The 19,526-nt window shown below is 42.8% G+C and overlaps 4 protein-coding genes across 7 annotated transcripts; all 4 read right to left on the bottom strand.

Annotated features, from left to right (window-relative positions):
- Window positions 1–18: 18 nt before the first annotated feature.
- Window positions 19–4,975, bottom strand: LOC6546350 (battenin). 2 transcript variants are annotated; one of them, XM_001972861.3, is made up of 6 exons: window positions 4,916–4,975; window positions 1,703–1,916; window positions 1,504–1,634; window positions 1,248–1,406; window positions 853–1,192; window positions 19–790 (listed from the first exon to the last, which is right to left on the bottom strand). In XM_001972861.3, exons 2-6 carry the CDS (start codon window positions 1,904–1,906, stop codon window positions 356–358), a joined length of 1,269 nt encoding a protein of 422 aa, XP_001972897.3. In that variant the 5' UTR covers window positions 1,907–1,916; window positions 4,916–4,975; the 3' UTR covers window positions 19–355. The 2 variants fall into 2 exon arrangements, with proteins under 2 accessions (XP_001972897.3, XP_026832774.1); XM_026976973.1 differs by lacking the exon at window positions 4,916–4,975 and adding an exon at window positions 3,650–3,747.
- A 1,224-nt stretch (window positions 4,976–6,199) lies between these two features.
- Window positions 6,200–8,789, bottom strand: LOC6546349 (ionotropic receptor 75a). 3 transcript variants are annotated; one of them, XM_001972860.2, is made up of 7 exons: window positions 8,650–8,789; window positions 8,408–8,592; window positions 8,013–8,352; window positions 7,814–7,961; window positions 7,152–7,764; window positions 6,806–7,086; window positions 6,200–6,717 (listed from the first exon to the last, which is right to left on the bottom strand). In XM_001972860.2, the coding sequence occupies exons 1-7, from the start codon at window positions 8,753–8,755 to the stop codon at window positions 6,492–6,494; spliced, it is 1,899 nt and encodes a 632-aa protein (XP_001972896.2). In that variant the 5' UTR covers window positions 8,756–8,789; the 3' UTR covers window positions 6,200–6,491. The 3 variants fall into 3 exon arrangements, with proteins under 3 accessions (XP_001972896.2, XP_026833339.1, XP_026833340.1); XM_026977538.1 differs by having other exon boundaries at window positions 8,408–8,533; window positions 8,593–8,690; XM_026977539.1 differs by having other exon boundaries at window positions 8,408–8,533; window positions 8,616–8,690.
- LOC26526901 (ionotropic receptor 75a) lies at window positions 8,553–11,092 on the bottom strand. The gene is made up of 7 exons (XM_015158872.2): window positions 10,982–11,092; window positions 10,762–10,928; window positions 10,362–10,703; window positions 10,171–10,307; window positions 9,224–10,105; window positions 8,899–9,113; window positions 8,553–8,592 (listed from the first exon to the last, which is right to left on the bottom strand). The coding sequence occupies exons 1-6, from the start codon at window positions 11,070–11,072 to the stop codon at window positions 8,900–8,902; spliced, it is 1,833 nt and encodes a 610-aa protein (XP_015014358.1). The 5' UTR covers window positions 11,073–11,092; the 3' UTR covers window positions 8,553–8,592; window position 8,899.
- On the bottom strand, window positions 10,895–13,689 carry LOC6546348 (ionotropic receptor 75a). Its single transcript, XM_015158510.2, has 7 exons — window positions 13,596–13,689; window positions 13,361–13,536; window positions 12,898–13,236; window positions 12,709–12,845; window positions 12,003–12,609; window positions 11,336–11,877; window positions 10,895–10,928 (listed from the first exon to the last, which is right to left on the bottom strand). Exons 1-6 carry the CDS (start codon window positions 13,687–13,689, stop codon window positions 11,359–11,361), a joined length of 1,872 nt encoding a protein of 623 aa, XP_015013996.1. The 3' UTR covers window positions 10,895–10,928; window positions 11,336–11,358.
- Window positions 13,690–19,526: the final 5,837 nt, after the last annotated feature.

Raw genomic sequence — 19,526 nt, 5'->3', positions numbered from 1 at the left:
CAAAAGTATGCGCAGTAATTATAATGTGTAGGTAGTGTAAATACGTACAATTTTATAGACTTTTTGTTGGAGACAGTTGAGTAAACTCACAGCATATGGGGCATATTCTGTCTGACATCAGTGTGATTATCAAAGCCGTGGTTAGACATGAGAGAGTTTACTTTTTGTATTAAACTAAACTTATGGAGTAGTCTAACAGAAGCATACAACTATATAACGATCTATCTGGATACCAGCAAGTCCAGCGATCCAGCGATTAATACTATAGGGACATGCACAGACACACACGCTTAATTAGCTACACACGCACACAGTAAAGGCATAATCTGATCCTGATTCTGATCCTCGATCCGTATCACCAAACAAGGCTCCTGGCCGCGGCCGGGAGACCACAGATGGCGTTGTGCACGGGAATGGCCAGGAATCCGGCCAGGGCAATGCCATAGGAGTCCGACTGAACCACCATGGCCATGGCGAACTGCTGGCGCTCCGGCGAGATCTCCTTGGACATCCGGTAGAAGGTGTTCACGTAGGCACCGCCGCCCAGCAGTCCTTCCCACAGGACGATGGCGAACACGATCCAGATGCTGGGCGTGTACCACCAAATGACCTCGGTGAGGAAGTAGACCACGTTGACGAACTGGAAAATGGACATCAGCCAGATCTTGTCTAGCTGGAAGAGGTTGACCGAGGAGCGCGAGATAAAGACTCCAATTTGATAGTCCACATTCAGCCAGCGGTACTGCGAGTCCTTGTCCAGGAATATATCTTCAAAGTACACCAATTCGAACTGAAAAATGGATGAGATTGAATGCTTTTTTGTATGAATTTGAATAAGTAATTTAAGCTTACCAATCCTTGATTGATGAAGTATTCGAAAAAGTAAACCAGACAAAGGGGCAACATATATTTGAAGAGGTGCTTAATATAGGAGAGCTTTTCCTTGAATCCAACCAATGGCTTCTCATCGCTGATCAGCACTTCCGTGGACTCAACCGTTGTAACCGGCAATATATCAACTTGTGGACGACGAAGTAGCAACCAGAAGGCAAAGGCCTCGATCGCAGGGAAGATCAGCATAATCAGCATAGTATCTCTGGGACTGAAGTCTAATGATCTCAAGCTAGCATAGCTCAGGGATCCGATTACTCCGGCGCCACCAGTTCCGGACGACCAAGTGGATATCACATTCCTAAGGCAAACATATTAAAGAGATTCTTTTCAATATTCTTACTGCAGAATCTCACTTGTTGTATCGCGAGGAATAGGCCAAGAAAGTGGTTTCTCCGATGCCGCTGCTAGCTGAAGTGATGATGACGCCCAATAGAGCCATCCATTCGGCATTGGCGAATCCCACCAGAAGGAAACCAGCTGCAGAAAAGGCCACGGCAAGAGCTATACGAAAACTAATGCCATAAAGTAAACAACATATTTTCAAATCAATTTGAATTTTTTTACTGATAAAATGTAACTCATTGCAGGCAAACGAGAGATTTTACTTACTTGACCCAAAATGGAAAGAATGGCATTAGGATCTTGACAAATAATGAGGGCAGCACGTCAGCCAGCAAGATAGCCCCCGTTGATACCAAGTGACAATTTCTTCCGGACAAGCTTTCTTCAGAATCATCAGTCTAAAAGAAAAACAATTATTCAGACCAGCAATTAATTAAAAGTGTTATTATTTTATTAAAATGCTTACCGGATTAAACTGCTTGATAATATCGTGCGCAGCACTCAACATCACCACGTATCCGTAGTTGTTGCACAGACCGAGGATCCAGTAGGAAGTCAAGTCCCGCCAGAGGCCCCGATCTTGGCGAGAGCTGTGAGAGGCATCTCCGGGAGTGACCACCACTTGGGGATCATGTTCGGCCTCAGCCTCTTGCTGCTTGCTTGCCGTCATATTGAGCCGGCTAAATAAAAAAAATAAAAGCCCTTATGTTTAATACATTTACATTTTTCGCCAATTTTGATGAGGGAAAATCCCACAAACTATATTTGATTTTAAACATGATTGCTTCTCTTAAAAAATCAACAACTTATTCATCTCTTAAGCAAGCAAAATAATGTTGCTCTTTACACAAACTTCTGCTATAGTTGCACTTACGCAAATTGTTTAATTTGTCAGGCATGAACGAAGGTGGTTTAAAGACTTCAAAACGGCAACGAAATGAATGCTTTTCCTTACCATTTATTTCGAGAGACAGCTGAGCTTATTATTACCTTACTTAAGTTTATTTAAATGGGGCAATTATTAATTGAGTTATCTTTTGTAACTATGAGCTATTTATACTCCTAAAAATAACTGCTATTCACTCTTCTAAGCTGAGCAAACACTACTGCTCGTGGCGAATTTAAATAAATTGTTTAATTTTCCAAGCTGAGCATGTGCGTACGCAGTCTTGAACTTGACATAATATGGTCACTAGGGGAAGTGCCTAAAATAAATGGAAAGTACGTGCAATAAATGCTAAAAAATGTACAAATTGTGTTGAAGGTAGTGAAAGACAGCTGTTTAGTTCAGACTCAGGGTTTGACGGGTTAAAATACTCGTTATTTATATAGTTAAGTGCCTTGCGGCATATTTTCACGCCAGGTGCACGCGTATTTCCTATTTAACTATTTGAATTTGTAATAAAGTGAGAGCCTATGACTTTATACATTTTGGCGGTCTCAAGTAAATAGGATTCTAAAGATCATTTCGCTATAGGGAGAAATTTACTATGTGGGATTTCACCGGATATATACGTAGATGTATATATATAACAGTTTTTTGGCAATGCTTTGGGTAGTGCAAAGTGCAGATGAATTGATTTGTTTACATCCGACAGAACTTGTGACTGATAATAGATCGAAGAGGAAATGGGGACAACAGCTGGGAAAATATAGTCTAAACTAAACTGTTCAATATATGTATATTCCCATTTTACCGAACAATTTTCATTAGCGCCCTTGGCTGACAGATTTTAATTATCCAGATCATTTAAGTTAACCTTGCAACAAGCCAAGCAAAATCAAATAATGTAATCAACAATTAGCACGAGCTCAGTTAGCCAACAAAGAAAAGGCACGCCAACTGTAAAATAATTATAACAAATTAACTAATTTAATTAATTCAGAAACCAGGCAAATGCTTTTTAGCCGTCCTGCACTTTGTTGGCACTGACTGCACTGACTCATTCTGAAGATTCACTTGATCCATTTGCGCAGTTATGAAGTTGTTGACCCACTTTGAATTGCACTTTCCTATCCAGTTACTTTTGCTTGCTATCAAAAAATTGGATACCCGGCCGAAATGCATTTCGAAATATCACTGGTAAATTGAGAATGCTATATCTTGCATATATCTTAAAAAATTCGAAGGCATACAGTGCTTGAGGGGATTTTTGTTTTCGAATATTAATTTGTACTCAACAAATGGATAACTAAGAGCACCTTTTTCGTAATCAATTCAAAATTCTAGATACCTACTTTGAATTTGATGTAATCAAATAAATGCAACGGACAATTTAGAGGAAATCTAAAAAATGCTTCCAATTCACCAAACAGCTCACTAAATACTTTCCCTTGCACTAATACTTGTAGAATTGTTTAAGCCCTTTTTGGGTGCTCAACTGCTATTGTTCACTATGAAGTATAACCGTACATTCTTGCCACTATTTTTCGGTTGGTTTGGTAGTTCTAGGTTCCGAGAACTGATGAATACGGCGGCGACGACGATTCGCGCTTCGAGGCGATCGGTGAGTGACTGAACCTGTGCGAACCCTCCCAACGGAACGAGAACCAATAACAATCGGCGACTACAATGGAGCCAAGCGGCTGGGAGCCAGAGTATGGGGTATCACGCGAGTCGCCAGCGGCAGCATAAACACTAAAACAATTAGAAGATGCAACAAGTGCCAAAGTGATCAGCAGGTTGATCGAACGTAGATCGGTAGCAGGTTGCAGGTTGCAGGTAGCACACATTACCCACTGCGCATTACACATATGATTTAATTCAATTCAATTCGATTCGATTTGCTTCGATTCGACTTGATTCGAGTGGCAGAAGCGGGGGAGTTGAGGTCGGTCAGCGAACGTCACGTTTTTCAGGTTGGCATTCGCCAATTCGCATTGGGGTTTAGTACACCCTCTCAAGAGTGGGGCGATTACGATAAGATGTTCGAACTTCTTGACGGCGAGAATCTGCGAACCTTGTGATTCTTTATGGTGGGAAATGCTTATCGGCCTGCGGTCTTTGGCATTCGTAGATGCCGAGCAATCTAGTGGTCGAACTGGTATAGATTAGATTATGAAGATATTGTGTCATTATACGAGACATCTTAAAGATGTTCATTGCGTTTGAACGCAATTGATTGAAGTATGGAAATCATATATCTGTCAAGTGACCAATGCATTTCGGAGGGTATTTCAAATTCGTTTTTGTGTTAGCTTTCGTAATTAGCGCCTGTTGTTGAATAAGTCAAAGCTATTTTAATTACGTTTAACTTTAGGTTAGGCAGCTTGAGTGCGGATAGCTCCGTTAACTTTGTTTTGTGCTGCTCAATATGAAATAAGCACTAATGGTGGTTTCGTTCTAAGTTAATTGTTTTCCCACGGGCGCACGTGGCGTATGCGCAATCTGAAAGGGGAACACCTGTTTTTGGTAGTACAAGGGATTGGAAAATAATTCACTTGTTAGAAATCTTTTTTCCTATAGTTACACAATAAACCAAACGGAGGTTATTTAACCAGGTGCCAAACGGTTGGGTTATGCAAATCACATTTACCCGTTTAACTGGAAGTGCTGGCTAATTTTATAACGATTTCATTTGAAACGAAAATACGAGATACTTTCCACGGCCATAAATCCGAGATGAAATGCAATAAACACAACTCCCCCGAGTGAATACCAAACACCAGCCGTACGTACACTTTCGAATTATTTCCGGTTGCCACTCAATCCGTTCGAGCAATGAAAATCTACTGAGGACTCGTCGAATACGGGCCTAGATTACAGCCGGGCCAGTTGCAATCGACATTATCATTATCGTTAAGTGGGCAAGATTAAATTACAGATAAGATGTTCGCAGCATTGGGCCATATAAATCTTAAGATATCACTGGCAATGCCAATTCGTATATGACAGGCTGTAGAGAACAGAAAGGGTAATCAAACTGATGAGGCGATGGCCATAAGCATGCCGCCCATTTTATCTTTGCCCGTACACTTAAGTCTAATATTCGTGCCAGCCCGGTCGAGAGAGAGAGCTTGGCCATAATAAATTCATTTGGTATCGTTTTCCCACATACAATACCTCCGTTTAAATTAAATCCGTTTCGCGCTCATTTAGCACGTACGAAAACCACCAAAACCAATTTCACACCGCAGCCGCAAAGCATGGAACACTTTTTACTTGCCACAGGGTTATAGAGTGCATTTAAAAAAAGAACATGTTGCTGACAAATTGCAAAATAAAGTGGTTGAGGGTGCTAGGGATAAAAAGGGACACCCATGTTCGCTGTTGTAAATAATAAATAATTCACAATTGCCTGTCAATTTCGAGTCACTCCAAGGTTGTCCCCCCCGCGAAGTGAAAGTAGTCCTTTTATGGCACAAACTATGGCCAAAGCAATGCCCTGTTGACAGCCAGATTGAGTTGACAAATTGTTAAGGCAATTTGTCATAGTGATACGTTGGGGATTCCGGAAAGCCAGTGAGTGCTGTTTGGCAAGCATTTGTGCCAGTTGCATGTAAAAGGTCGACGGGGAGTCATTTAAGAAGGAAACTTTCCAATTCTTCTGGCCAGACTAATGCAAACTTCAGATTTACTGCGTAAACGTACATATAGCACATATATTGATTAGCAGTCCCAGTTCAATAATATTTGTTCCAACTCAGCGCACTCTTATTTATTGTACAATCAATTTTGATAAAGCTTTGACACATCCCATCTAATAATTGTCGCCGCTGGCACAAATCATTAAAACACCATAAATCATCACGGGGCAACATGCGATTTTTGCGGTGAGAAACTACAGATTCTGGCCTGGCAAAACACAACTGTTAACTGTTTCTAATAGGCCGTATTAGGCCCACCAGTCAGTTATCTAACATTCACACGTGGCATCAGGGAACAAAGTTTCAATTCGAATGTGGCACAAAATGGGGCACAAAAATGCAAATAAAATGGCCCGAAGAGAATGAATAAAATCATTGCCAAAAGGGAAAATTGAGAATAAAAAGTAACCGCCAAACACGAAGTTTTTAATGCAAATACGAAAATCGCATGGAAACATGGCCATCACGTCCTTTGCAGGCCCCTTTATCCATCCCTCCGTTTAACGAGCCGTGCTGCAATTTTCCGGCGTGAAAACAGGAAGTGGGAAAAGCGTCGCCCTGCATAATTTTGCGATGTGAAAAGTTAACGCAAAGTGTTTTTATTTTCTCCTGGGTGCAAATAGAATACTCGCATAGTTGTTGCAGCAGCTTAAAGCGGTCTTAAAGCACTACGGGTGAAAGGTGAGGGGACGCGTGAAGAAGCGCTTCCAGGCCAGTTCCACCAGCAGGATTACCACGACCAGGATATCTGCGCAGATCAGCATAAGGAGCAGAGGAGCCACGTACTCCATTCCCACAGTGATGACGAAGTTCTGAGCCACGCAGTGTAGCTTCATGTGCACCCAGTAGCTGCGCTGCTTGCGGTAGACGCCAGTTTCCAGGATCCTGAGGAATCTGAAATACAATAGTGCGACCGAAGTTGTATTGTAATACTTCAGGTTCTATCCCATAGAACCTTTGCAAGAGTACCAGAAGCACTTACCGCAGTCTGAAGAGCTCCTTGTACGTGGAGTTGCGATGCAAGTGCGTGTAGAATAGCTGCTCGGGTCGAAATAGAACTTCGTTTAAATCGCAAATCTGTTGAGCCGTAAAGTACCGCTCCACATAGGCGTATCCGGAGGAAGTTTCGAACACGTAGACATAGCCAGGATTATCCCTGACCCGTAAAACACCCTGCTCAGCGGGCAACCAAAGCTCAGGATTCTGGGCCTGCGATTCCATTTTGCGTTTTATGAACAAGTGTATTTCCGGCAGTCTTGAGTACTGAAATCACGAATCTCTTGAATCTCTTAACAGTAGAGTTAGCTCAAGAAGAGAATAAAACCAACATTTAGGTAGCTCTTGGTGAAGGGAAGTGGTTCCAAGCCCACGGTCAGGGAACTCTCCGCCAGCTGCTGCATCGTTTTGATCTTTGACTTGACGGGCGAGCTCAGTAGGGAGGAAACGACTACGGACGTGTAGTAGTTGTACATGATAAAGCTGATTAGGAACAGGGCGAAGTAGATAAGTCTGCCTCCGGCGGAACGTGGAATTAAGGACGAACTTTGGATGCAGGCTGCTCCAAAGCTGATCAGGAAAGTGCTCAGCAGAGAGGGTAGGTAGTCCAATCGCCATCGTTTTCGCATTCGCCTGCACTCCATATAGAAGGTGATCCACAGGAGGATACCAATCAACGAAAGTACTGCGCCAAAGAGATACCACACCAGCGGACTGAAGGGCTGCAGGAATACATCTCCCCGGAGTCCCGCATTGTGGGGAGTCCGGAAAATGCAAACGGAACGGAAGAAACCTGTCTCAATAATGGCAGACAAATACTTAAGCCTGCCTTCAGTGGCCAAAGAGGGCGTGGCCGTAAGATCCGCCGACTGGTCCACCACAGCACCCACGGAACCACCTACTACGTCCGACTTGCTCCAGCTATCCGAGAAGATGAACTTCATTCTGCAGGAGAAACTATGAACACTGTAATTGCCCAGTTCACCGAACTTACTTGCAGTGTAGAAGATCTCTCAGGATTAGGGTCAGGTGGAACCCAAATCTAGCTAAAGAATCAATGTGGGTATCGTTCTCCTGGCTCAAGAAACGAATAAGTTCATCATCCGACAAGGTGAGTGAACGTTGGGTGACCACCGTTGCCACTAAGAGTTAGCTCAAGCTAAAGAACTTTAATAAATAAAATAAACCCTTACCCCTCAGGACAACATCCGTAAGTTGTTCTCTATTTCCGTATTTGGAACGCTTCTGCAACGAACTTAGATATCTGGTCCTGCGACATTCGAATGGATCGCAAGACATTTCGTGGGATGCAGTTACATTCAGCTGCCCCCCAATAATTTTTCCATTATTGTAGACATCGTAGACTGCATAGACAACCGAGTCGTTGTTATCCTGGAACTCCTCCTTCACATAACTTACATCCGCATCAATGGATAGGTTAAATAACGCAAAGCAATCATAAAACTTCAATTCGGACTGGTTGCCCACCAAGAGCCAATGGTAATGCTGATTATAGATCTGCTCCCGACTAGCCTGAAAGTAAACATGGCTAGAAATAATGTGCACATCACGTTGTATACACACAAACCTCCTCCAATAAATCCTGAGCCTCCTGGCACTTTATATCCACGTAGACCGCTAGGGTGGGCTGTGTATGACCCATGTAATTGAGTTCTAAGTGTGACCAATCCAGCACTCCCCTCAATTGAACAAACTGATGATAGACAAGAATGGGATGCATGGGCTTGATGAACTGCTGAGCAAATTTAAGACCTTGAAAGAACGTATGGGTTTACAATTATCAGAGGAGTGTAGAACTTTCATTCCCACTTTCATCGCTCTGCCAGCAGTGAAATAAAACAATGAATCCAATCCGCGACTGCACAAGATTGTCCAGAACAAAGTTGGCCAACTGCACCAGCTGCATTGTGGACATTTGCCTTTGTTTTCCACGCAGACCGTTGCAGTCCCCTTTTATAGGACCAAAAGTTGCCCAATTTGGCTGTCATCAATGTGCGTTGTTTGTTTTTAAATTGCCAGAAATTGGTCGTCATTTACCAATGACCCCGGACAGCTCACCTCAAGAGTGAAGAGTGCAGTGGCGGTGCCAGATGACCTCCAGTCCCAATATGCCCACGCAGAGAATTATCGCTCCTAGTAGGATGATGAACAAGGGAGCAGCGTACTCCAGACCCACGGACACCGTGTGATTATGCTGGTAGCAGTGCAGTTTTGTCTCCATCCAAGACCGCTCGTGCTTGAAATGAACTCCTGTCTCCAGCATTCGCAGCTCACTGAAATCGGGATGGAAAATAAGTACGAGTATATCAGGCAATGTTGGTAACGGCTTACTATGCGAACGATCTGCTCAAGTTAGGAAGAGAGTAACTGGATCTTTGCTCACCTCAGTTTGAGTAGTTCCGCATAGGGTGACCTCTTCGCCAGGACGGTGTGGGTGTGAGAGGCATCGCGCAAGGGAATCTCGTTGAGCTCGCAGATCTGGTGGGGCAGGAAGTGCTTCCTAACGAACTCGTAGGCCGTTGCCACGCCGGTTATGTAGACGAAGCCTTCCTGATCCCTCACTGCTTTGACCCCAGCCTCGGTGGGCATCCAAATTCGATCCGGGGATCGCCTGCTCCCGAGCACCTTTTTTCGGTAGAGATCACGCACATCCGGCTCCTCGGAGGTTTCCACATAGATGCGGGTATAAATTGCTGGTTCTATGCCGATATCCAAATTGCTGTCCGCCAGTTGTTGCAGTGTACGTATGTTGGACTTAATTGGCTGGCCGAGCAGCTTGGACACCACAATGGATGTGTAGTAGTTGTACATCAAAAAGGAGGTCACCATTAGGGCAAAAAAGGCCATCCTTCCACCCATTGACCTTGGCGTGAGCCACGCCCCTTGAATGCAGCCAGCTCCGAAGGAAAGGAGGCAGCTGGTGAGTAGCGATGGCTTCCACTGGTTACGGCGCTCCAAGATGAAGGTGACCCAGAGGAGGCAGCCTGCCAGGAATAGCAAAAGTGCGAATGTCAGCCAAACTCCTCCGCTGAAGGGCTGCAGGAACTCCGTGGCACTGAGACCCGCTGAAACGGATCGGGGATTACGGAACATGCAAATTTCCCGGAAAGCACTGAACTTCGTGATGGGTTGCAGAAACAAAGCGCGATCAAACGAATAAATGAATGGCGCTATCGCCAAGTCAGCTTTATCCAGGATCAGGTCTCCAATCATGCCGCCTGTTGCATTGCCATCCGACCACCGATCCCTAAATATGTACTTGAACCTACGGTTTTTTTTTTAAATATGAAACTAACGTAAAATTAGTCATCTTCATTTAAACAAACTCACTTGCAGTCCAACATATCCCTCAGTGGTTGACGCGCCTGGTAACCCAATCTACTGTAAGTATCTAGGTGAATCCGATCCTTGGAATTCATAAAGTCAAAGATCTCCTTTGTGGACACATTCAGGGGTAAAGCGGTCACCTGTTAAGAAGATTAATTATTTAGGGAGTAAAATCTTGTTATGTTTTGGCATACCACAGCTGTAGCTCTTATAGTTAATCCAGTCAATGACTTTCGATGCTGCAGAGCACTCCGTGTGTAAAGATCACTCAGATATCGTTCATTTCGACAGCTCGTTTTGTTGCAGGAAATTTCCCGATCGGCTGTTATATTTAAATCGCCCCCCAATTGTCTTCCCTTGTTGTATACATCGTAAAGCAGAAAGTTGGTAGTAATGTGATCATAAGTAACATAGGTAACATCGGCATCAACGAAGATCTGAGCCTCCTTAAAGTGAGCTTCTAATTCGGAAAAGTTCATTGACCTATCATAGATAAGCCAATGATATCGATAGCTAAATAATCTTTTAGCACTGGCCTGTAAGAATTAGATTAGCTGATTCTAGATTAGATTAGCTGATTAGATTAGTACTAACCATATCCAGGACTGTACCACTTTGGTTGCAATTGGTATCCAGAAAAACGCCCAGCTTAAGAACATTGTGATTAAGAAAGCCATCGTTCAGCTGAATGTCCGAGTGTAATTGCTTGAATTGAGTGAAGATATTTTTAGACTGTGCCAGCAGTGCCAGGTGCGAAAGTGCTGAAACAGGAAAATTGAATCAAATATCAAAGAATTGCCACGCAACCACTTACAGTCCATTGACCAGCAGTGCAAAATGATGACATGACTCAATTTGGCCATGTGAATAAGGTTGTGTAAAATTAAATTGTGCAACTGGAGCATTGCAAAAGCCCAAACAAAGAACCTGGCAATTATTGATACTGATTATGAGTCGACAGGCCCTTTTATAGGGCACACATAATGCCATCAGAGTGGAAATAATCAACATAAAAGGCAATTTATGACTGAACTTGACTTGACAACTTAATGGGCGATAAAAGGTACAGACAGTCCTGTCAAGCTCAATCAAGGTAGGAAAATTGGGACATTAAGAGCAATTTAAATGGTTAAGGACTGTAAGAAAGGGGCAACAATTTTCCACTCACCAGGTCTATTAACAATTTTCGATTTACTGATTCTGCGGGATAATAGTGATCAATTTCTTCTTTGCATAACGGGCCCAGCAAATTTCCAGGATCAGGATCAGAAGGGCCAGGAAATAGGCCACCAGTAGGGATATAAACAAGGGAGCAGCATATTCCATGCCCACCTGGATCACAAAACTATTCGAGAACGTGTGCAACTTGGTCTTGCTAAAGAACCGGCTCTGTTTCGAGATTATTCCGGTCTCCAGCATCCGCACCTGCAGTTGGGTGAGTAGCTGTCGATAGGTGGAGTTCAAGTGAACCATTCCGTAGACGGCGCTCTCGGGCCGCAGGATGATCTCGTTCAGGTCGGAGATCTCGCGCGGAAGATAGTGCTTCTCCACAAAGTGGTACATGAACGAGGCCTCCGATGTGTACACAAATCCCGGCTGATCCCTCACCCGGATCACTCCCTCCTCCGGAGACAGCCACACGCTGTTGGGATCCCGCTTGCTTTCCACCTTCTGTTTGTAAAGACTGCGAATATCTGGGCGCGGAGACGACTGGAAAGTAAATGCTTTTTAAATCGATTTTTCAGGTACGTATCTAAAATACCATTCTACTCTACATAGATAGGACCCTACATAGATTCCACCCGGATGGAAGTTGAGGTTCGGTTAATACGCACCACAAGATATGTCTTGGTGAAAGGAACCGTATCGAATCCCACATCCAGGGAGCTGTCGGCCAACTGCTGAATAGTCCTGATATTGGAGCGAACTGGAGATCCCAGCAGAGTGGACACCACAATGGATGTGTAGTAGTTGTACATGAGGAAAGAGGTCAGCATCACGGCGATGAAGGCCAGTCTTCCTCCTGTTGACTTGGGCATCAAATAGGAACCCTGAATACAGGCTGCTCCGAAGCTGATCAAGCAACTGCTAAGCAGAGACGGAATGAAGTCCAGACAACGCTGCATCCAGTGCCGCTCCAGGAGGAAGATCATCCAGAGCAACACTCCGGCGAAGATCAGGAGGCCGGCGAAGGCGAACCAAACGCTCGGCATGAAGGGCTCCAGAAACACGGCCGCCTTAATTCCGGCATTATGCGGAGTACGAAACATGCAGACAGCCCTGAATTGGGCCTGCTCCGTCATGGGATGTACGTAGTGGAGGCGATTCCAGGAGGGAACAAACGGGGAGGTGCAGAGCTCGGCGGACTCGTTAGTCAACATCCCAATAGCTCCGCCAAAAGCATCCTGAACGCTCCATGTTCCACACCAAATGTAATGAAGTCTTAAAAATACCAACCATTGTTTATTTTAGATATCCAATATGGATATGGATTTCATTGTTGCTGACTTAGAAGCTTGGAGTTATTAAAATTAGGCTTACCTAAAACCAAGAATTTCCTGCGTGTGCAGGATAAGACGATAGCCAATGCGCGAAATTGAGTCCATGTGCGAGTCCCTGTCGTTATTGAGAAACTCGAGAAGTTCCTCCTCGCTGGAATTAATGGGCAGTACAGAAACCTGAGCGGAAGGGTTCAATAAAGTGATTGCCATTTACTTTTACAAAACCCACCAATGCGGCCAAGCGAAAAGTAACGCTCGATAAGTCCATTCGGTGCTGCAGTCTAGGTCTTAAATGCAGTTCACTGAGATAATCCTTCACCTGGCAGTGACTTCGATTGCACCGCAGAGTCCGATCCAGGGTGATATTGAGCTTGCCTCCCAAATGACTGCCCTTATTATAGACATCATGCAGCACAAAGAGCTGCTCATCCTGGCGGCTGACATAGGTCACGTCTGCATTGAGGCTCAGATTGGCTCCCACAAATAGTCGGGTTAACTTGGTAAGGTTACCAGCCTCATCGTAAAGAAGCCAGTGCACATTTTGATTGTAAAGCCGGGCACGACTGGACTGCAATGCAAATAAAAATAAAGAAAATATAAATATACAGCGAAAATGGGTAATTTTAAAATCTGTTAAAACTTTACTAATGTGTACCCAATATATTAACAAAAATAATTAAAAAAAGTCCCACCTGATTTGTTACTAGCTCCGCTTTGTCACAGCCCAGATCCAGAAAAACTCCCAACCTGACTAAATCGCTATCCAAGTATTCCTTGTGCACGCTGGCCAAGTTTTCCGGGTTTTGCAGGTCAATGTATTGCGAATAAATGCCGTTCTGATTTAGCATCTCAGCCAAAGGAAAGGTCTCTAGAATAAACGTATATGTAATTATTAGTTATATTTAAAAGGAGTGCCGCACAACTTACCCTCTATCGACCAACAGTGAAAAACCATGAGATTGCTCAAATTGATTTCCAGTAGATTGAAAACAATCAACCGATACAATGGCCAACTAGTCATCTTGACGGCTTTCTTCGATTTTGACCAGACGGCTGGCTCTTTTATAGCCCCAGGCTGCGATGTCCAACGAGGCCAATTAAGTTATTAAAGCCAAAATTTTGGGGCAGCCGTCCAATTGAGTACTTTGATGGACAGCTCTGCCGAAATTTTGGGACCCATTTGAATCCGCAGATATCCTGCCCACTGGCAGGAGCAACAAGTGTTTTGGCCAAGGCGCCTGCGCAGAACTCGGTGTCGTAAACAAAAGTGCAGGAGGGATTTATGAATGAAAAGCGGGCGGTGGGTGGGTGTTAATGGATTTCTGAGCCCGCTCGATTGTGGGAGGGATTGTGGGTCAGGAGGGCAGCGCCGCAGGCTTTAGTGATTTTGCGCCTTTTGCATGGTGCCCCCATCCTGCTGCCCCCACATCACATTCTGCCACCCAGCGAATGCTGCACAATTCAATCTTCTGGCCTGGTCTCAATATCATTTCGACTCAGTCTGCGTTGCGCGCTTGGCGCGTTTTGACGTATTTCCGAATCTCCGCATCTTTCTCTGGAAATTTGCCCGGTCCCTGTTTTCAGTTCGATTTGGTTTGGTTTTCGCCTCGGTTGGTTTGTTAGTTTGTTTACTTTCCCCGTTATTGTTGCTTGGCTCTGGAGATTTCAATGTGTTTTGGTACGATAAGTGCGGTTGAAAATGTGTGTTGCGGAAAGTGCGCGTTGCTGTAACATATAAGTTTTTCATAATTTACATTTAATCACCGAAAATAATACATTTTAAAGAAAAACTCAAAAATAAATTAGTCCGAAAAAATAATAATAAATAAGTATCCGATTTGGCATTATTAAAATGTTATTATTGTTTTTCACTAGCCTTACAATGTGTAGGGATAAGGTATTTCATATTCTGGAATCTATTTCCAACAGCATTTCCAATTGTAAGGAAACTAAGGAAACCCCTATAAAACTTTGAGTTAGGTAAACACAAATCCGTTTGGTTTTGTAACCAAGAAAAGGCACAGCCTCTAATTGAACTGTCAACTAGTAATTGCATAACCCTCCCACCCATTTCATTTACAATCTGTGTCTCCGCAATCGAGTGCTAATTAAACTGTCTGAATCAATCTAATTAACAAGGTCTTTATCTATTATTTAAAATGCAACATTGGAAAGTAATAATGGTAATTAAGCATCAAAATCCGTACATTCCATTGGGTGACTAATTGAGCATTGATATAAATATATTTCAAATTAAAATCACATCTTAAACGCAAACAAAAAAAATATTATATGAACATATTAAGAATCAATTGAAATGTGGTCATCCGCACTGGGCCAACAAATGAAAAATTCACAATAAACCACAAATATGACAATTTCAATAGAAACAACTAAAACTAGATGGCGGAGACTGCCGACATTGAGTGCAAATAAAATGCAATTATCGCTGATTTAAACGGGCATTAGAGAATCATAAATTTTCCATGAGCACCACATGGCCACAGGGACTAGGGTTGGAAAATTTACTCCAACACCCGCAAATAATCCACCAGAGGATTTTGGTAAACCAGCATAACAAAAACTATTTGCTGGGCAAATTGATTGGACGACGGCAACTGCATAGAATATAACTATGTGGAAAAGTCAAAGCAGCTGTTTAAAGAAACTACCTTAGATCAGATTACCTAAAACGTAACATTTTCAGGAACTTTCTGCAAATAAAAAATCTTAATTAACCGAAAACTAATGTTTGAAACTCACTAAAATGAATAGCTAAAAATTTCAAAAATCAGCGCGTGAGTCGATATTTTTTGGTGGAAAACTTATTTTGCAAAAAGTATCCGCTGGAATGCGTTCATTTTCATGAACATTTATTTTAGGCTTTATTACAGATGATTTTCCTTTAAAGTTGTTGTTCACTAAGAAAAAATTAACTAGGGTCGGCAAATAATTCAGTTCTGTAATTATCGTGCAGTTTAAGTTTGGCTTAGACGAGATTTTATGCCACTCTCTTATGCTCTTCTGGCTTTCAAAGGACTTTATCTTTTTTGGCAGATTTTGCATTTTTTTGTTGACGCCGCTTGCGGCTACGAAACATCTCTTAAATAGAAAAATGCAAAGCATAAAAAGCGGCAGATGGGGCATCGCACTCTTGAGATTTACATTGTAAAGTGATCCCCTCGCCTCGTCGCTATATACAGAGTATACAGAGTGTACAGAGCACATGATGCAGGCTCACAAAAAACTGCATTTAAATTAATTGAATTTTGTTGATTTTTTTCCGTCGAAGGGGCGTCCAAGGCCCCAAATCCGAGCATCCTGTCCTTCGGTTCTATTGCTCTTATTGAATTGGTTTGGGGACTTGTTGGCTGACCCACAAGTCAAGATTGTGGCGTGTCTGGTGAGGCAAGTGCCACAAGTTTACTTAAGCGTCGTCCGAATGCGTTTTGTGTGTCATTATTCCAAAGGGGAGCCGAGTGGAAGGCCCTTCCATTTCCATTTTTTGTATGCTCTCCTGCATTTGTGTTCATTAAATTTGCAAGTAAGTTGAAATGTTTTTGTTTACTTCCACAACTGGCCTTGCTAAGCCTGGCCAAATGGAATGTTCCAAAATTATAAATGAGTTTGCGTTCCCATTACTCGGAAATTGCAGAACTGGATTTAGACTTGTTTCATCGCCCTTTAGGTTCTCAAGTTATACACGTAATCCAAATGTTATATATCCCTGAAATGAATTTCGCAATTAAATGCTTAGAATGTATGGGTAAATCTCTCCTATATAAACGCCTACAGGATATCAATAACTAGAAAATATCCTGGAAGCTAAAATAGCTGGAGTCTATGTCCTCCAAATTGGTTACTGAGCTGGGGAACCCACTTAGCGAAGACAAGAGCAAACATTTGTGCATTATAATGCCCCGACAATAGCGATTCAGCTGCATTTCACGCTTCCCTAATCCTCGCCAGCTCCCTTCGACAAACATTTCCGCCGAACGTGAGCCAGCTGGGGAGGAATATCCGTTTCCGAGTGGGGGACAAAGCCAAGGGAAAGTGGGATCGTGCATCCGGAGACTGGGAACCAGCACGTGCCTGTCGCTCGACTGTAAAATAATTAGAGCAATTGCATTGGCCTAGGGCCATAAAGTTTGTGGTTGGGCAGTCCCATCTCATTCCACCCGAAGAAGTGACCGCAGAGTTACAATTTTTGACTTTCATTTAATTAAAATGCGATTTTAATGCTACTTAGGTTAACTGGAAAACTTGCGGCACCATCCTCATTCGCATTTCAAGGCCACAAAGGCGTAAACTAAGCAGCTCATTCATATATTTTCCGAGTGCCAAATTGAAACGCTCATCTCATTTGCAGGCAGGAAAATAATAATGCCAGCAGACTGCTTCGAAAATCCTATATAAGCCACCTGCTGCTGGGGCTTCCGATGAGCCACAAAGTACAGGGGGACCAACCCATAATGCACCCATAGATAGGCACCAGATGTCAGGCACATCAACAAAGTAAGGAGCTCTGTAGTCGAAATGAAATCCGACTTGAGAAGTACCCTGCACCTTTATCCTGAGAAGCTTATTTTGATACCTTATACTTGAAAGATAAAATGATAGTTTTAGAATTATCCATAATATAATGATAATGATAGTACTGTAATTATCTTATACATATGTGTTAAACTTCATCTCATTACTTTTGGAAATTGAACTAAGTTTCGATCGCTTGGTAGACACATTAATGTGCTCCACCTTACTACTGCCATTATTACCATAATTTTAATAAAGGGACACTGTACACGCCCGTTTTCCAAGTGAACGCCTTTTTACAATGCATTTCCACCAAAAAAGGAATATACATAGGAAAATCTTCCTCAGCAGGCAAAGGGTAAAAACGGAAGGATTGGTGACGAGGGACAGGAAAACGTCAGCAGCCTTCAAAAATTGAGTGCAATTTCGACGCTGATGAGAAAATGCGTTGAACGTGCTCAAGTTGCTCTCTGCCAAACCGAGGAAAATTGTTAGCAAGGCGAAAGTGGGTATTTCTACATTTAACTTTAACCCGTTCGCACCAGTTAACAAAAGGCGTGGGAAACGATGGCGGCTAAGCGAAGCTAGAAATTATAAACGAAAAGGGACGTCCAGACTTCGGTGGGTCGTGTTTCTGGGATGTCGGCTGATGTTTGTGCTTCTGGCAGCAATTTGTTTGTTTGACGAAGCTTGGCCATCAAACACATAAAGTGAAGTGTAATTAGCAGCCAAACAAGGCCAAGTATGAGGCTCTGATTTCAGACAAAAAAGAATTTATGGCACTTCTGCTTAATTTATGTGGAATAAGATTTCGGATCCTGTTTAAGTTAATCAAAAAATAATGGCAACGTAAAAGCGTACACATATTTTTAAAGCTTTTTTTATTTATTAAGCTTTAGTTGCAGTCGATTATGCTAATAATTTAAAATTCCATAAATTGGGCATGTCAAATCAGTACCATTATTGTCATTATTCTTTGTCAAATGGACCGATTAAAAATTATTCCATATCGCCAGCCAAATAAATCCTTTCAAAAGTCCTAGTGGCTTGGAAAATGCTAAATAAATTTGTCCTCTAATCTCATTGTGCCAAAGTGATGGCTTGCTTTTCCCACGTGACAAATCAACCAAAATTAATGCGAGTTTCCTTCGGGCTGGGCCATAATTAGCTAACACAAGCGTCTAATCAAGTGGCAAGTAGCATTGACGTCGAGGCTAAATATGCATTAGATGCTGGCTGATATCAGACGGCCGACCTGAAGGCAATAGCCAAGTGGCCGAGGAGCCACTACAAAGTATTGAAAATAGTTATCGCAACCTGGGCCGGATGTGCCGAAGTGGGCTGAGGTGGGCACACTGGCCGGATGTCGGCATTGGCCAATGGCCATGCATAAAATTAGGTTAGTGGGTGAGGCATAATTAAGTTATGGGGTCGCATTGTTTTTTCCACTCTCTCACATTATTCAATAAGATGATGTCGTGCAGCCTCGAGGACATCAGACCAGGGTACCAACGTCGGCGTTACTCACTCGCCGCCTTCGACATTTCCGGTTGATTTTTCATTAACAAATCGCCCGGCTGTCGAGCTGGTTACAGCAGCGGCATCGAATTCAGAGTCCCCGGCATAGTTGATCTTAATTACTTGCCATCCATTAAGACAAGGTTCAGCGAAGATTAATTTTATATTATGCATACGGTGAGAATCTGAGCACCAGCACTGCCGTACAGCATGCACTTCATTTTTTTTCAGAGTGGACTCATTAATCTTCGACTTCTCCCAAACGTGCAATTTTTAAACTCGAGATTACACATACGCAATGTGGTGTTAATAAAACATGATATTCAGAAAGGTTGCGGAATAAGTTTCCACACGACGGCGCCTAAATAAATTTAAACAGTAAAAGTTGTATTTCTAAAGCTCCTCCAAGTAGAAGTATATTATTATTATAAACTCAAAGAAAAAGTTAGCATTAACGTATTAACTTAAAAATTATTACAAGGATTAATCAGTAATCATAAAAACTGCCAAAATATTATTGTGCATGGGAACATACAGAGCGATCGGTCAAGTAAAGTCGATTAATTTAATAAACAAGCAAGCTATTAAGAAAACGCCTATCAACAAATGCAAAGAACTGTGAACTCGGTCAAATTAGCCACAGCCTGTAATCTTAATAGTTCGTAGCTGATAACTGATAGCTGAAAATGCCGCTGGCTAATTGGCCAATCAAAAACTGCCAACTGCAAGTCCAACAAGTTTCAGCAATTAAAAAAATCTAAGGAAACTTGTCGCAAAGGAGACGTGGACACGGGCCAAGACAAACGG

Source organism: Drosophila erecta, unplaced genomic scaffold, assembly GCF_003286155.1.
Source record: "Drosophila erecta strain 14021-0224.00,06,07 unplaced genomic scaffold, DereRS2 tig00000021-arrow-pilon, whole genome shotgun sequence".
NCBI classification, from domain to species: domain Eukaryota; kingdom Metazoa; phylum Arthropoda; class Insecta; order Diptera; family Drosophilidae; genus Drosophila; species Drosophila erecta.
This window is presented reverse-complemented; position numbering and strand designations above follow the sequence as displayed.